Source organism: Oryx dammah, unplaced genomic scaffold (assembly GCF_014754425.2).
Source record: "Oryx dammah isolate SB20612 unplaced genomic scaffold, SCBI_Odam_1.1 HiC_scaffold_11203, whole genome shotgun sequence".
Lineage (NCBI taxonomy): Eukaryota > Metazoa > Chordata > Mammalia > Artiodactyla > Bovidae > Oryx > Oryx dammah.
In genome coordinates this window covers 2,862,607-2,881,142 of record NW_024080596.1, presented here as the reverse complement: position 1 = coordinate 2,881,142, position 18,536 = coordinate 2,862,607, and the positions used below count along the sequence as shown (strand labels likewise).

Here is an 18,536-nt window from a genome sequence, read left to right as displayed (position 1 = left end):
CACACCACCGCCATATACTATGAAGATTTTGCTAGAAATCTACCAGACCAGTTAAATAATTGGGCAAAGCTGCAAGGTGCTATCAGATCATCATCAATAATCACTACTGAATTCAAGAATGCATTTTGCCACTCCCACATCATAAACTCTTCATTCTCAAATTGTTTTTGTCCTTTTAATTTCTAATGACTTTTTTTTCCAGAATGGGTCCAGAATAGCAGTGCCATGCTTTAGAATAGAAGCGCAAGAAGCACATTTCACATTTCACTCTGAGATGTACCATCTGGATCAGAGACTTAGAAATATATCCAAGTAAAATTTCATAAAAATGGGCCATTGGGGAAAAAAAATGTGTATTGTTAATCTTTGAGGAAACAATAGAATGGAAATAAAGATGGCATATTTTTCCAGTGTAATGAACCTCAACAGTTTCCATTGTGGCTGCCGGAGCGGGTTTGATTGCCAGTTGTTAAATGAGCCTGCATCTCAAAAAGTGGGAGTGGATCATTCAGCACAGAGGCAGACAGATGATGTTTGCTTTAAAGACAGGGATTAAACCATTGCAGATATCATTAAGGGCAGTTTCACAAAGGCCAGTGTCCCACTGCTTCCCCAGGCAGCAGGTTGAATCTTCCCTTTTCTTCCAGTCTTATTTTCAAAGAATTTTGCAGAATAGAGTGGGTTCCAAGGACTTCTCAGGCAACTCAGTGGTAAAGCATATGGCTGCCAATAGGAAATACAGGTTTGATTCTTTGATGAGGAAGTTCCCCTGGAACAGGAAATGGTGACATCCTCCAGTGTTCTTGCCTGGAAAATTCCATTGACAGAGGAGCCTGGTGGGCTATACTCCATGGAGTCACAAAGAGTGAACATGACTTAGTGACTGAGCATGTAAAACATGTAGGTTCAAAGAGGGCCCTCATCCACAAATGTATAGAGTGATAATGAATGGAACATTTGGGGGCAGTTGGGAAAGTTGCTGAGAAGCTGTGTCATGCCTCCCCTGGCCTCTGCTCTAGTTTTAGAGGTGGCCTTGACTCCATCTCTTGTTCTTGGAAAATTCTCTGGTTACTTGCCCAGGATAGGTTAACTGCCTACAAATGCCTTAATCAGGGCACTCAGACTCTCAAGGTATATACGTCTTCACCCACAGGAAAAAGAAGTCACGAAGACTCTATTTATAGGTTCTCAGCAGATGAGACCTCCTACATGGTATAATTGAAGAGGGGATAAAAGAGAAGTATTCCCCCAATTAGTCACTTTTTTTCTTATACTTGTGTCCAGTTCCCCAAATTAGAATCATGGGTGGGTTAGATCTGTGGTATTCAAACTTTTTACAGAACTCTGTGTCCAAACAAAATCCTATTTGGTAGCCTAATATATAAAGCAGCTAAGAAAATAGAACTGCTTCAACAGATTTGGGAGACCATTCAGACCATCCATGACCTAGGCACCCAAGGATGCCTCAGCATCCAAGGTGTAAGATTTGTCCTCTAGGAGCCCCAAAGAAGATGCTCTCAGAGTTTTCTCAGCTGAGCAGTTCAATAAGAGCTGCATTTTACTGAAAGAAGATTGTCTGTCAGACATTTCACATTATTTCTCCAGCCTTGATAACTAGCCAATAGTATTGTTGAAATGGTGTAGGATATTTTTAAATACCATGTTATAAAGGAATTGTATCTAGGGAAAGATTGCTACAAAAATAAGGACATTCACACACACACAAACATTAAAAGCCCCCAAAATGGAAGCTCATTAGGACAATAATAATTAGATTAATTAAAATAAAGATTATAGGAAAGGATGACAAAATGGGAAAGGTCTGTTTTCATTGCATTCCGAAAGAAAGTCTATGCCAAAGAATGCTCAAACTACCACACAATTGCACACATCCCACACACTTGCAAAGTAATGCTCAAAATTCTCCAAATCAGGCTTCAACAGTATATGAACTGTGAACTTCCAGATGTTCAAGCTGGATTTAGAAAAGGCAGAGGAACTAGAGATCAAATTGGAAAAATCCATTGGATTGTCGAAAAAAACAAGAGAGTTCCAGAAAAACATCTACTTCTGCGTTATTGACTATGCCAAAGCCTTTGACTGGATCACAACAAACTGTGGAAAATTCTTTAAGAGATGAAAATACCAGATCATTTGACCTGCCTCCTGAGAAATCTGTATGCAGGTCAAGAAGCAACAGTTAGAACTGGACATGGAACAACAACAGTTCAGTTCAGTGGCTCAGTCATGTCTGATTCTTTGCGACCCCATGGACCGCGGCATGCCAGGCCTCCCTGTCCATCACCAACCCCGGGTTTACCCAAACTCGTGTCCATTGCATTGGTGATGCCATCCAACCATGTCATCCTCTGTCATCCCCTTCTCCTCCTGCCTTCAATCTTTCCCAGTATCAGGGTCTTTTCAAATGAGTCAGCTCTTCGCAACAGGTGGCCAAAAATTGGAGTTTCAGCTTCAACATCAATCCTTCCAATGAACACTCAGGACTGATCTCCTTTTGGATGGACTGGTTGGATCTCCCTGCAGTCCAAGGGACTCTCAAGACTCTTCTCCAACACCACAGTTCAAAGGCATCAGTTCTTCTACACTCAGCTTTCTTTATAGTCCAAATCTCACATCCATAGATGACTACTGGAAAAACCATAGCCTTGACTAGATAAACTTTTGTTGGCAAAGTAATGTCTCTGCTTTTTAATATGCTGTCTAGGTTGGTCATAACTTTTCTTCCGAGGAGTAAGTGTCTTTTAATTTCAGGGCTGCAGTCACTATCTGCAATGATTTTGGAGCCCTCCAAAGTAGTCAGCCACTGTTTCCACTGTTTCCTTGTCTATTTGATGTGAAGTGATGGGGCCAGCTGCCACGACCTTAGTTTTCTGAATGTTAAGTTTTAAGCCAACTTTTTCACTCTCCTCTTTCACTTTCATCAAGAGGCTCTTTAGTTCTTCTTTGCTTTCTGCCATAAGGGTGGTCTCATCTGCATATCTGATGTTATTGATATTTCTCCTGGAAATCTTGATTCCAGACTGTGCTTCATCCAGCCCAGAGTTTCTCATGATGTACTCTGCATAGAAGTTAAATAAGCAGAGTGACAATATACAGCCTTGACATACTCCTTTTCCCATTTGGAACCAGTCTGTTCCATGTCTAGTTCTAACTGTTCTTTCCTGACCTGCATACAGATTTCTCAAGAGGCAGGTCAGATGGTCTGGTATTCCCATCTCTTTCAGAATTTTCCAGTTTTTTGTGATCCACACAGTCAAAGGTTTTGGTAGTCAATAAAGCAGAAATAGATGTTTTTCTTGAACTCTCTTGTTTTTTCAAAGATCCAGCAGGTGTTGGCAATTTGATCTCTGGTTCCTCTGCCTTTTGTAAATCCAGTATGAACATCTGGAAGTTCATGGTTCATGTACTGTTGAAGCCTGATTTGGAGAATTTTGAGCATTACGTTGCTCGCATGTGAGATGAGTGCAATTGTGCTGTAGTTTGAGCATTCTTTGGCATTGCCTTTCTTTGGGATTGGAATGAAAACTGACCTTTTCCAATTCTGTGGCCACTGTTGAGTTTTCCAAATTTGCTGGCATACTGAGTGCAGCACTTTCACACCATCATCTTTTAGGATTTGAAATAGCTCAGCTGGAATTCCATCACTTCCACTAGCTTTGTTTCTAGTGATTCTTCCTAAGGCCCACTCGGATTGGTTCCAAATTGGGAAAGAAGTACGTCAAGGCTGTATATTGTCACCCTTCTTCTTTAACTTATATGCAGAGTACATCATGAGTAATGTCAGGCTGGATGAAGCACAAGCTCGAATCAAGATTGCCAGAAGAAACATCAATAACCTCAGATATGTAAATGACACCACTTTATGGTAGAAAGCATAGAACTAAAGAGCCTCTTGATGAAAGTGAAAGAGGAGAGTGAAACGGTTAGCTTAAAACTCAGCAATCAGAAAACTAAGATCATGGCATCTGGTCCCATCACTTCATGGCAAATAGATGGGGAAACAGTGGAATCAGTGGCAGAGTTTATTTTGGGGGTCTCCAAAATCACTGCAGATCGTGACTGCAGCCCTGAAATTAAAAGATACTTACTTCTTGGAAGGAAAGTTATGACCAACCTAGATAGCATATTAAAAAGCAGAGGCATTACTTGGCCAACAAAGGTCTATCTAGTCAAGGCTATGGTTTTTCCAGTAGTAATCTGTGGATGTGAGAGTTGGACTATAAAGAAAGCTGAGTTCTGAAGAATTGATGATTTTGAACTGTGGTGTTGGAGAAGACTCTTGAGAATCTCTTGGAATACAGGGAGATCCAACCAGTCCATCCTAAAGAAAATGAGTGCTGAGTGTTCATTGGCAAGACTGATGTTGAAGCTGAAACTCTAATACTTTGACCTAATGTGAAGAACTGACTCACTGCAAAAGACCCTGATGCTAGGAAAGATTGGAGGCAGGAAGAGAAGGGGATGACAGAGGATAAGATAGTTGGATGGCATCACTGACTCTATGGACGTGAGTTTTAGTAAGCTCTGGGAGCTGGTGATGGACAGGGAAGCCTGGCGTGCTGCAGTCTGTGAGGTCACAAAAAGTCGTACAGGACTGAGTAACTGAACTGAACTGAGTGACAAAATCTAGAGATTAAAGTGAATGGAGACCCTGAGGAAGGTAGGGACTAGTTGAGAGAAGTTTGGGACCTGTGTTACCACATTTACTCCTTTGTCTACATCATGCTGTCTCAACATTGGCAATGCTGCCATTTTGAGCAGAATGATTATTTTTCTGTGGGAGGTTGGTCTATGCACTGTAGTCCGTTTAGCAGCCTCCTAGCCTCTACGTCGTAGATGCTGGTAGCACCTCTACCTCCAGTTGTGACAACTGACATTGCCAAATGTCCCCTGAGGGGAAAATTAGCCACAAAACACAACCTCTGGCCTAGACCTTGTCTAGACCTTGCCCCAAACTGTAGATGCTTTTCTCTCTTCTCTAAATAAAGTATCCTCAGGCCTTATAGTCAGTTTAATGCTATCAGCCTGCACTGTCCGACACAGTAGCCTCTCAATACATGTAACTATTTAAGTTTAAATCAGTTAAAATTAACATTTAAACATCATCCACACTAAGAACTTATCAATGAGTTCCATAGGCACGTGTGTCTAATGGCTACTGTATTGGACAGAACAGAAATAACTATTTCCGTCATCACAGGAAGTGCTATAGGAGAGCACTGCTATAGACAAAACTTTTCTAACTAATGAGTGAATTTTTTGGTCTTTAGGAATAAGAAATTCCTCAGTTGTGATTCTTGAGTTTTTAAGAGAGAAGGCAATCACCATGCTAACTCTACTGGCCATCAAAGCTTTCCCTCACTGAATATTCTCCATGGTGTCAGGTGGGGAGTAGTGTCTGGCCCAGTGTCTGCCCCACAGCCTTCCTGAAGGAAAAATGCAGGTTGGACCTTTTGAAAGAAAACCACAGACCTATCCATTTCCCTTTAAAGCAGATTTGCTACGCACAGACGACTCATTCTTGCTAGGGACTCCTGGATCTAGCTAGAACCGGGAGAGTTTAGCAGAAAGGAGAGCCTGAAAAGTGACTGAAAGGATACAAGAACAGAAGTGGAAAGCCCATACTCAAGGTCACATCTGAAGGATGGGGGATAGCCTGATACAGGAACACCAGTCACAAGTAGTCATACCAGTTTGTTACAGTTTGTTTTCCTCTCATTGGTCTTCTACCACCAACATAAGGGAGCCATTAAAAATTTAGGAGACCTGTGGGTTGTGTCTGTTTGTTTGTTTTAATTATTTATTTTAATGGAAGGCTAATTGCATTACAATATTGTAGTGGTTCATGCCATACATTGACATGAATCAGCCATGGATGTACATGTGTGCCCCATCCTGAACCCTCCTCCCACTTCCCTTCCTTCCCATCCCATCCCTCAGGGTCATCCCAGTGCACCGGCTTTGAGTGCCTTGTTTCATGCATTGAACTTGGACTGGTGGTCTGTTTCATATATGGTAATATACATGTTTCAGTGCTATTCTGTCAAATCATCCCACCCTTGGCTTCTCTAAGTCCAAAAGTCTGTTCTTTATATCTGTGTCTCTTTTGCTGTCTTGCATATATGGTCATCATTGCCATCTCTAAATTCCATATATATGTGTTAATATACTATATTGGTGTTTTTCTTTCTGACTTACTTCATTCTGTATAATAGGCTCCAGTTTCATCCACCCCATTAGAACTAATTAAAATGTGTTCTTTTTAATAGCTGAGTAATATTCTGTTGTGTATATGTACCACAGCTTTCTTATCCATTAGTCTGCCAAAGGGCGTATAGGTTGCTTCCATGTCCTAGCTATTGTAAACAGTGCTGCAATGAACATTGGGGTACATGTGTCTCTTTCAGTTCTGGTTTCCTCAGTGTATGTGCCCAGCAGCTAAATGGCTGAATTGTACGGCAATTCTATTTCCAATTTTTTAAGGAATCTCCACACTGTTATCCATAGTGTCTGTACTAGTTTGCATTCCCACCAACAGTGTAAGAAGGTTCCCTTTTCTTCACACCCTCTCCAGCATTTATTGTTTGTAGACTTTTTGATAGCAGCCATTTTCTGATCAGGGTAAGATGGTACCTCATTGTGGTTTTGATTTGCATTTCTCTGATAATGAGTGATGCTGAGCATCTTTTCATGTGTTCGTTAGCCATCTGTATGTCTTCTATGGAGAAATGTCTGAGTTTATTTTTGAGTTTGGTGTTAGAAAGTGTTCTAGTTTCATTCTTCTACAGATGATTGACCAGTTTCCCCAGCACCATTTGTTAAAGTGATCGTCTTTTCTCCATTGTATAGTTTTACCTCCTTTGTCAAATATAAGGTGTCCATAGGTGCATTATCTCTGGGCTTTCTATTTTGTTCCATTGATCTATATTTCTGTCTTTGTGCCAGTACCATACTGTCTTGATGACTGTAGCTTTGTAGTATAGTCTGAAGTCAGGCAGGTTGATTCCTCCAGCTCCGTTCTTCTTTCTCAGGTTTGCTTTGGCTATTGGAAGTTATTTTTTGTATTTCCATACAAATTGTTTTGTGTTTTATATTATCTTTATGAAGCAAGTACATTCCATTAAGAGCAAGGCTTTAGTTTGTAACCAAAGAAGGGACCTCCAGAAGTCACTCGTGGAAATAATGATTTTAAAAGGGTTGTAAAGAAAACACAGCTGATAGTTTTTGCAAACAACAACTGGGCACACCATTAAACTTCATACAATACGTGGTTCATACTCAAAGAATTATTTACTATTTATCTGAAATTCAAATTAAATTGTGAGGCTCTGTATTTTATATGGCAGCCTTAAAGGAAAGTACAGGATTGGCTGGTAAGGGAATGTACATCTTGGACCATGGAAAACAAGGGAGGAATGAATGTGGAAAGGAATATGCATTTGGCTTGGTTAATGTAAGTAACTAAATCATAGGCTGCAAAGAGCCAGACACAACTGAGTGACTGAGCACGCGGTTCTCTTAGTTGGGCTTCCCTGGTGGCTCAGTAATAAAGAATCTGCCTGCCAGTTCAGGAGATGTGGGATTGATCCCTGGATCAGGAAGATGCGCTGCAGAAGGAAATGGCAACGTACTCTCGCATTCTTGCCTGGGAAATCCCATGGACAGAGGAGCCTGGCAGGCTACAGTCTATGGGGTCACCAAAGAGTCGGATATGACTTAGTGCCGAAACAGTAACAAACTCTGAGGGAAACTTGGTTTTCACCAAAACCAGTTTGATCAATTTATTGGATGTATCCATATAGGAAGCTGTATTTTGGGACAGTGAGATTAAGAAGACAAAGTCTTCTCCCCAGTGTGAGTTGCCCTCTCATGGAGGTATCAGAAATGCAAATTGGCATTTTAAAGAAAATGTTCTAAGCAAAATCTCCAGTGATGGGCAATAATGATCTGGAAGAAAATGTCATTAGTTCTGCTTATGAGTTCAGAGAAGATTGTTGCAGGTGAAGTGAAGCTTAAGTTGGGCTTTGAAGACAATAAAGCAGAGCACAGTTAAGGACAGGGCAGGTGTGATCACAAACTTGGCCCATCGTCAAGGGAATCGGAGATGTGGACAAGTGCGAAAGGATATTGAGAGGTGGTTAAAAGATGGGCTAGAATCAGGTCATGAGGGGCTGTAATCTGGGAGCTGTGGGGAGGCATTCAAGCAAGGGGAGAAACAAGATCTAACCTGTAATTTAGGAAATGAAAACAGAAATATAAGTGGAAGTGTATTTAAAATACATCCAAAATTATAGTATCAAATTTGGTAAATATTTCCTTAATATTTTTAAATTATTTTATTTTGAGCCAGTTCATATGTCATTTCTCGAGGGAACAATGGGAAACAGCAGTTAAGATAATGGACTTGGGGTTAGATGCTGTAAGAGTGGAACCCTGGCTCTGCTGCCCCAAGGAAGTTACCTAACGTTGGTGCTCACCTGAAAGATGAGACTTCACTATATACTTCATGGTGACTTGTTGTTGCTGTTGTCACTCCGTCGTGTCAGCTTCTTTTCAACCCCTTGGACTGCAGCATGCCAGGCTTCCCTGTCCTTCACTCTGTCCCAGAGTTTGCTCAGGCTCATGTCCATTGAGTCAGTGATGCTAGCCAACCATCTCATCCTCTGTTGCCCACTTCTGCTCCTGTCTTCAATGTTTCCCAGCCTCAGGGTCTTTTTCAGTGAGTTGGCTCTTTGCATTAGGTGGCCAAAATCTTGGAGCTTAAGAGTTTTCAGTAAAATGACATACATATAAAATGCTTAGCATAAACTGCTTCACAGTGCTCAACAAATAAAAATTATATATTTTGATTAAAATGATCTTTGATTAAAATTGTTAAAATAAGTATACATTTGATTTAAAAATTATACACTTTGATTAAAAAGAATCTGTAGTTCTTGTGTTTCACTGCTAATTTAAGACCTCTGAGAGACAGTGCACTAAGTTGTGTCCGACTCTTGCGACCCCATGGACTGTAGCCTACCAGGCTCCTCTGTCTATGGGATTCTCCAGGCAAGAATACTGGAGTGGGTTGCCATTTCCTTCTCCAGGGGATCTTCCCGACCCAGGAATAGAACCCGGGTCTCCAGCATTGCAGGCAGATTCTTTACCAACTAGGGTGGGGGGCAGGGGTGGTGTAAGAATAAGAAAGCAAATAGAACAGGGTGGACAAAGAGTGGAATGATTAAGATTAATGGGAGCTCTAACTGGATCCATTTTGCCATGGCTCCATGGCCCTCGCAGGCTCTCAATAATCACATGAGATTTTAGGAATGCACCACTCAGAATTGATTAGTGAAAGGATGTACCGCATAGAACTGATTTGCTAAATATCACGCCTCCCTTACCCTCTGCCTCCAACATACTCCCTAGCGTATTACAGGCAGGGAAGACCTAAACTATTGGGAGGAATCCCTAACACTTTTCCAGGGTAGAATTTGGCTAAGTCCAAAAAGGATACTTCTTTTAAGGGTTTTGGGAAACTAGACACTGCAATTTTATTAGTATCGGCGACGTTTGTTTGGAGCAAATTCAGCTCCAGGAGCTGCACGGTTGAATGCAGGAGGGGTTCCACCAAATGCCCCAATTCCTTCCATTGTAGCAGCTTGGCCAAAGCGTTCAGTTGTTGGTGGGGTCAATCCCAAGGTTCCATCTGGCATCATAAGGGCTGGTCCTGGAGGAGCTGGGGTACCAGCTGGCACAGGAGAAGGGGGCATGGCGCCTCTGTTGTTTATGCCCAAGGCGCCTCCCATAGCCGTCTGACCCATGCGTATCTCTTGCTCTCTCGCATCAGGGAAGGCTCCCTTGACTGCTTCCTGCGGTCATTGCCGTCGTTTCTTCCTGTTGCCGCCGCATCCCTTCCTCACGGTGCCTGCGCTCCTCCTCCTGCCTGAGCTCCAGCTGCTTGTGTCTTTGCACTTCTTGACTGTGCAGCTCTTCCATCCTCCGAATTTCTTCTTGACGCCTCATCCAGTCCTGCCTCATGAGCATGACCTGGTGCTCGTGGCGAGCAGCCTCCATCTCCATCTCCAGCTTCTCACGAGCTTCCTTGATGTCTCGGTCCACTTGGTCCTGCTGCTGCTTTTCCATCTCAATAAGTGCCTTCCAGCGCGTGGCATACTCATACTCAAAGGAGCCAGGCTGTGCAAATCTGGGTGGCTGTTCTCGCTCTTTGTGAAATTGCTGATTCTTTATAACCAGCCTCTCTGGGAGTCCCTCTTCATCATCTAACTGGTCCATGGGCTCCACAGTCACAGGTCGAGGAAATGTGGTTGGCAGGAAGGAGCCTTCACTGCATCTGTCCAGAGCTTTCCGAGCAGCTGGCTTCCCTGAGAATTCAACAGTGCCTTTTCCTGAGGGCCTGCCTCGATCATCCACAATGACTACAGCCCTCTCCACCTGGGTGAACACAGAAAAGACCTCCTCCAGCAGTTCATTGGACACATACTGAGGAAGGTTAAGACCTCTAGTCCCCTTTAGAAATTCCACCTCCCAGATCATTCTGGAAGTCCAGGGGGATGCAGTCATATCTAGTGCATTGGCCAAGAACCAGTTTTCTTCAGCTCCAGTCCTGCTCACACCATGGCTTCCTCTTAGTGGGCAAAGGGGCTCCCTGGCTAAGGGCACTGTTACTGTCTTAGCCCCTTAAGGCTCCAAAGCCATGTCATTGTCTTTGTCAGAAGTTGTCCTGTCCTTAGGGAGTTCCAGAGTTTATTAAGTTGCTCCTTTTGAATATTTTTCCCTTTTTACTCTTACACAGCCTGGATATGTATCCATTAGGAGCTTGGCAGAGAGAGCTATAGTATCTTCATTATTGTCACCTGCCTCCAGGGATCACAGCTCAAATGGTTTTGGGTTTGTGACCCCAACACCATGTGTCCCAAGAGGTTGCTCCATCACCTGATGAAAGGAGTTTTCTTTCCTTGCCATGGCCTCCCCTCTTTCTTCCCCACACAATAAAAGGGTGTGGTTTATTTGCTAAGTCATGTCTGACTCTTCTGTGACCCCATGGACTGTATGTAGCCTCCTACACTTCTCTCTCCATGGAACCTTCCAGGCAAGAATACTGGAGTGGGTTCCCATTCCCTTCTCCAGGGGATCTTCCCAACCCAGGGATCAAACCTGCATCTCCTGCACTGCAGGCAGATTCTTTACCACTGAGCTACCTTGGAAGCCCCAATAGAAGTGTAGAGATTGTGAATGAAATATGCTTTTTCTTTACAAATTTTTAAGGAAGATACTGAATATCTTTAAAAAAATATTGGAAGATAATTGCTTTACAGTGTTTGTTGGTTTCTGCTGTACAGAAACATGAATCAGTCCCAACATATATCCCTTCTCTCTTGAGCCTCCCTCCCATCCTACCTCTCTAGTCATCACAGAGCACTGAGCTAGACATCCTGTGCTATACAGCTGCTTCCTACTAGCTATCTGTTTTACATACAGTAGTGTATATAAGTCAGTGCTACTTTCTCAATCTGTCCTACCCTCTCCTTTCCCTGCTGTTTCCACAAATCCTTTCTCTAAGTCTGCATCTCCATTCCTTCCCTGCAAATAAGTTGATATTGCCCTTTTGAATTACTGTAGTGATGAGCTGAGTATTACCAGGAAGGGCATGTGAGGATGGAAGTTCAGTTCAGTTCAGTCACTCAGTCGTGTTCGACTCTTTGCGACCCCATGAATCACAGCACGCCAGGCCTCCCTGTTCATCACCAACTCCCGGAGTTCACTCAGACTCACGTCCATCGAGTCTGTGATGCCATCCAGCCCTCTCATCCTCTGTCATCCCCTTCTCCTCCTGCCCCCAATCCCTCCCAGCATCAGAATCTTTTCCAATGAGTCAACTCTTTGCATGAGGTGGCCAAAGTACTGGAGTTTCAGCTTTAGCATCATTCCTTCCAAAGAAATCCCAGGGCTGATCTCCTTTAAAATGGACTGGTTGGATCTCCTTGCAGTCCAAGGGACTCTCAAGAGTCTTCTCCAACACCACAGTTCAAACGCATCAATTCTTCGGCGCTCAGCCTTCTTCACAGTCCAACTCTCACATCCATACTTGACCACTGGAAAAACCATAGCCTTGACTAGACGGACCTTAGTCGGCAAAGTAATGTCTCTGCTTTTCAATATACTATCTAGGTTGGTCATAACTTTTCTTCCAAGGAGTAAGTGTCTTTTAATTTCATGGCTGCAATCACCATCTGCAGTGATTTTGGAGCCCCCCCAAATAAAGTCTGACACTGTTTCCACTGTTTCCCCATCTATTTCCCATGAGGTGATGGGACCGGATGCCATGATCTTCGTTTTCTGAATGTTGAGCCAGATAACTTTTTCACTCTCCTCTTTCACTTTCATCAAGAGGCTGTTTTAGCTCCTCTTCACTTTCTGCCATAAGGGTGGTATCATCTGCATATCTGAGGTTATTGATATTTCTCCCAGCAATCTTGATGGCAGTTTGTGTTTCTTCCAGTCCAGCGTTTCTCATGATGTACTCTGCATATAAGTTAAATAAACAGGGTGACAGTATACAGCCTTGACGTACTCCTTTTCCTATTTGGAACAAGGAACTTAAATCAAGTCTTAAAAATCTGATTGAAAACCTCCATACCACTTGTCCAAACCATGAAGTCATAAAATATCCATTACACGGTGAAACTGCACTCAGTCTGCATACGAGCAGGGTTGTGCTGTGTTTCTCTCACATTAACTTCTATGAGTCTTCTTTCCTTTTTTCTCAGTCCCCAGGCTTAGGGGTCTTCTTCCAGCTGACCAGTAAGTCACAGACATATGTAGCTAATCATTTTTCTCTCACAGTGTATTTAGAGAGTCAGCCCACCACATGTCCTTTGTATTGTGTTCCTTGCTATGGGCCTGAATGTGCCATCTGCTGAGATACAGACTCTGGGTATTTAGTGCAGAGAAGCCTACATCCTGAGCAAAAATAAACAGAATCTCTGGAGGCAGATGCTAGACAGGTTCACAAGTCACAGTGTACAGACAAGGAACCCTTTACTAGAGAGAAAACTTGATAAAAACTTCTTGTAGAACATGTGACCTATTGGTAATTATCTTCTCAATGTAGACAACGTTATGAGAAATGCCATTCACAATTTTTCTAGTGGGAAGTGGATTTTGTAAAAAACAACAATTAGAAGTTTTAGACATTTTATGAGATTTATAGGATCTCATAGGATGATAGTTACATCTTTAGTTATGAGAATGCCTCTACTTTCAGGACAAATGTGTTATTCCATAGTTATTGGATGGGACTCTCAACAACAGGTCAGTCTGTAATGGTTAATATAATTCTATTATCTGAATTCTGTTGTACTATGTAATCTTAAGGGGAAAAAATGATGAGGACATTTTCCTGTGGTTTCTAAACATATATAGATTCAGGCAAATTATAGCAACAGAAATTTAAGTAAACCTGACTCTGCCCAATAGATCGTGTACATTTTAAAATGTGAAAGCTTTCTCTTTATACTTCAGAAAAGCAAGCAATAATTTTCACTACAAATTGTTTCTCCTGCACATTTGTCTATGTTTATATTTTTGGGTATTAGCAACATTGCAAGGACTTGGCAGAATAGATCCAAAAATCAATTTGAAAACAACAACAACAAAAAATGGAGGGCTGGTGTAGGGAATAAAGCAGAGAAGGTGAGTTGTCAGCAAGGAAGAGTGCTCTTTCCTTGCAAAGGCAGTTGCTCGATCCACCTCACTGTCACTCGCTGAGGAAATGAGGAAACTGACCAGAGGGTGTCTTGGTCTTGAGTGATGCCCTGGCTCCTCAGGAATTGTGACTGATATTCAAAAAAGCCCCCTCCACAGAGGCATTCACAATTCTCAGAGATAGAAAAACACTGATTTTCTTTATCATTTGTTGAAAATTTCATTAGTTGCAATTCATTTCCCTTAAACAAAGTTATATTCAACTAATCCTATGCCTGGGAAAAGTAGTCATTTTAATTAGTTTTTGTATCTTATTGGTTTTAAGGACAATAAGGATACATCAAAAGTGCCCCAGGTGGAGCTGGTGGTAAAGAACCTGCCTGGCAATGCAGGAGACATAAGAGACCCTGGTTCAATCTCTGGGCTGGGAAGATCCCCTGGAGGAGGACATGGGAACCCACTCCAGTTTTCTTGCCTGGAGAATCCCAAGGCAGGAGGAGCCTGGCGGGCTGCAGTTCACAGGGTGGCAAAGAGACATGACTGAAGCAAGGTAGCATGCATGTATGCACACAAAGATAAATCAAAGGTAGAGAAGGGTATTCAATGAAAATGTTACCTTAAAAGCCTAGAATCATAAACATTTGACTTGTTTGAGATTTTAAATATTATCTCACATACTAACATCTTCCATTGAAGAAACCAAGGTCGAGCCAGTTGAGATCATTTGTCAAAAGCTTATTATAGCTTCCCTTGGTGGCTCAGAGGGTAGGGTCTGCCTGCAATGCAGAAGACACGGGTTTGATCCCTGGGTTGGGAAGATCACTGGAGAAGAAAATGGCAACCCACTCTAGTATTCTTGCCTGGAGAATTCCCATGGGCACAAGAGCCTGGCGAGTATAGTCCATGGGGTCATAAAGAGTAAGACATGAAGGAACGACTTTCCTTTCACTTTCACGTTCATGAAACAACAGTAGACATGATAATGAAACTATCACATATAGGCACCCACTTATTTTCCAGTCCACACACAAGTGTGTGTCTCATGTAGATACTATATATCTTAAATGGCAAATAGGTATAGATTCAAGCCATACTGAACTCCTATATCAAACAAGACAACCTCCATACACTGTAATTGATTCATCTATTTGGTAGAAGACTCAAGTTCATTTGCCCATTGAAACTGCAGATTGCAGTGCATTCGTTTGAAAGCCTTCTAAAAATGAATTTGTTATAAAGGGTGTGTTGATAAAACTCTTCCAGCTTCAAATATAGAAAACTTTAAGTGTATCTGTTTTTGTTTAATTTCCTTAAATCCAGCTATACATAATAACTTCAGTAGTGTAACTGAAATGAGTGATCACCAGAAGATTTGTTGACCTGCTTCATCGGGTGGAGAGGATTTGAAATGGGAAGAAGCAGTTTTCATAAAATAAATTAACAGTTTTTTCTGACCGTTTGAGAAAAGAAACTTTCCTTCTTATAATCTGTACTCAGTGACATCTGCAGGTGGGAGAGAGGATTTACATAGTTTTTTGGTGTGTTCACCTGATGGAGTTGAACTAAATAACAGTGGGTTAAATTTTGTCTTCATCTTTTGTCATTATTTCTATTTTTCTGCTTCACTTGTTGATTGTGCCTTTGGTTTAGTGTGAGGAGTTAATATTTTAAGACTATGCTGATGAAGAGGAACTAAAAAGCCTCTTGATGAAAGTGAAAGAGGAGAGGGAAAAAGTTGGCTTAAAGCTCAACATTCAGAAAACTAAGATCATGGCATCTTGTCCCATCACTTCATGGCAAATAGATGGGGAAACAGTGGAAACAGTGTCAGACTTTATTTGGGGGGGCTCCAAAATCACTGCAGATGGTGATTGCAGCCATGAAATTAAAAGATGCTTACTCCTTGGAAGGAAAATTATGACCAACCTAGATAGCATATTGAAAAGCAGAGACATTGCTTGGCCAACAAAGGTCCGTCTAGTCAGGCTATGGTTTTTCCAGTGGTCATGTATGGATGTGAGAGTTGGACTGTGAAGAAAGCTGAGCGCCAAAGAATTGATGCTTTTGAACTGTGGTGTTGGAGAAGACTCTTGAGAGTCCCTTGGACTGCAAGGAGATCCAACCAGTCCATTCTAAAGGAGATCATTCCTGGGTGTTCTTTGGAAGGACTGATGCTAAAGCTGAAACTCCAATACTGTGGCCATCTCATGTGAAGAGCTGACTCACTGGAAAAGACTCTGATGCTGGGAGGGATTTTGGGCAGGAGGAGAAGGGGCCAACAGAGGATTAGATTGCTGGATGGCATCACCGACTCGATGGACATCAGTTTGAGTGAACTCCGTGAGTTGGTGATGGACAGGGAGGCCTGGCGTGCTGCAATTCATGGGGTTGTAAAGAGTCAGACACGAATGAGCGACTGAACTGAATGGACGTAAGATGAGTTTTAAAAAATTCACTTTTAGTATTTATCAATACTTTTCTTTGCTATGTACTGCATTCAGCTTGTTACCCTGGGCTCAGGAAGAAGTCAGAGTTCTACAGACTGCCTTCCTACTCAAAAGAACATCATTTGTACCCATACTTATTCTGGCTTTTCAGATGTAGGGAAGTGGCCTTATGTCCTTATTTCTAGCCAACACTTCAAGGGAGTTTCAAGTTGAATTCTTTAAGAAGGGAGATATTCAACAAATGGACTCATGATATTTTTGTACTCAAGAGAATGTGGGTGGATAATACTAAGACCACTTATCGTGGAACAACTGTTTATACTTTATTAAGTAAATATTCCCATCTTGTGAGATGTGTTGTTATGTCCATTTTACAGATGTGGAAAACTGAGAAGTAATTTCTTAGATGGTGTAATTAGGATTCCATGACAGTTGTTTTCTCTCCAGACTGAGTGTCTACTCTAGAACATGGGTTATGTATGTACCACACCTCCTTGGCTAGCTTTGTAACGCTACCTTTCAAATTTTAATCCGTGCAGAGGAATCACTTATCGGTCTTGTCAAAACGCAGATTCTGATTCTGACTAAGGCCTAGAATTCTGTACTTCTACCCAATTCCCATCCTTTGGTGTCTGAGATTCCACGCTTCCTGCAAGTTCCCTGGCTCCTGCACGCAGCACACATCTGGTAGTAAGGCACTTGGGAGTCCCCTGTCAACCAGTGGTGGGTCGTGGCCCAGTCCTGCTGTAGTGGTCATTGTCCACTTCTTCATTGTCATTAACTGCTTCTCCTCGGAAAATATGCCTGTAGGTAGGAGTGTATGGATCATTGTGCCTGTGTGTGCATGCTCAGTCACTTCGGTTGTTTTCAACTCTTTGCCACCCCACAGACTGCAGCCCACCAGGCCCTCTGTCCATGGGATTCTCCAGGGAAGAATACTAGAGTGGGTTGCCATGCCCTCCTCCAGGGGATCTTCTTGACCCAGGGATCGAACCTGCATCACCTGCGTCTCCTGCTTTGCATGCAGATTCTTTACCACTGAGCCAGTGGGGCAGCCCCATGTATCTTTGTAATATACCTTAAATCTTGAGATGAATATATCTTAAATTACAAGAGTATCAATATGCAGAAATCATTCTGTTTACAAATATCCATTTTATAAAGTAACATACTTCAAAAACAAATTTATGGTTACCAAAGAAGAAACATTCTGGGGAGGGATAAATTAGGAGTTTAGGATTAACATGTACATACTACAATGTATAAATCAGATAGTCAACACGAACCCAGTGTATAGCACAGGGAACACTACTCGATATTTTGTAATAACTTATGTGGGAAAGAATGGGAAAAAGAATGGATATATATCCCTTCTTTTATGTATGTAAAAACTTAATCACTTAGCTAGACTCCTGAAACTAACACAGCATTTTAAATCAACTATGGGAAGTGAAAACAGTAGTCACTCAGTCCTGCCTGACTCTTTGCTACCCATGTACTGTAGCCTACCAGTCTCTGGTGTTCATGCATTTCTCAAGGCAAGAATACTGGAGTCAGTAGCCATTCCTTTCTCTAGGTGATCTTCTTGACCCAGGGATAGAATTTGGGTCTCCTGCATTGCGGACAGACCCAGGAATCAAATCTGGGTATCCTGCATTGCAGACAGACTCTTTACTGTCTGAGTCACCAGGAAAGCCCAAGTCAGTGATAGTCTAATATAAAATAAAAATTAAATTTAAAAAATATTCATTTTACAAAGCAGCACAGCAGTGCTGTATTTAAAGTGGGCCTCGTACCTGGCAAACCATGTTCTGCAGCAGCCTCATATCCCAGGTGACTTAAAAATGAGAAGTGTAAAGAAAATGAAAAATGCCTTTTCAGTCTTTATATTGTGTGTTTTTGCTCAGTTTATGCAACCAAATTGGAGCTTGATTGGTTTAAAGGGCCTGACCTCCATGGCTCTACCCTAAGTAGTTGGATCTCAATCCATAGTTTCTGGGGAGCATTTCACTTAACTGGAATAAAACCCACCCCAGCAGGGTTTGCATTAGCATATGCTTTTGTAACAGTTCGGAGACATCCTAAACCGAGAGGTCAAAACTATTTATGATTGGTCCTGAGAGTAGCTAAACTAAGCTAAGACAGCTCCAGGTTGCTAGAGAGTGAATTTTACCTAGAATAAAAATTTCAGAAACACCAGGACTCCTTAGCCCTGCAGCCATGCTGAGCTTTGCCTGCTGCGCAGTAATGCCTTTGGCATTCCTTCTTTGCAGGGAGGATGGGGGAAAGGTTAATTGCAGAAGAGGAGTGTTAGGTGCGGAATGGAGTTAGAAGGATGCTGTGGTTTCTGGCAGACCG

General features: G+C 42.1%; 2 protein-coding genes across 3 annotated transcripts in view; one reads left to right on the top strand and one right to left on the bottom strand.

Moving 5' to 3' along the window:
• Positions 1-18,536, top strand: part of LOC120860803 (catenin alpha-2-like) — a 1,410,064-nt gene that overhangs the window by 719,123 nt on the left and 672,405 nt on the right. The gene's annotated exons all lie outside the window — the stretch shown is intronic.
• On the bottom strand, positions 9,524-10,560 carry LOC120860821 (non-POU domain-containing octamer-binding protein-like). The gene is given in 2 exon segments (XM_040236533.1): positions 9,524-9,894; positions 9,896-10,560. Coding segments are annotated over 2 exon segments (999 nt in total). The 3' UTR covers positions 9,524-9,560.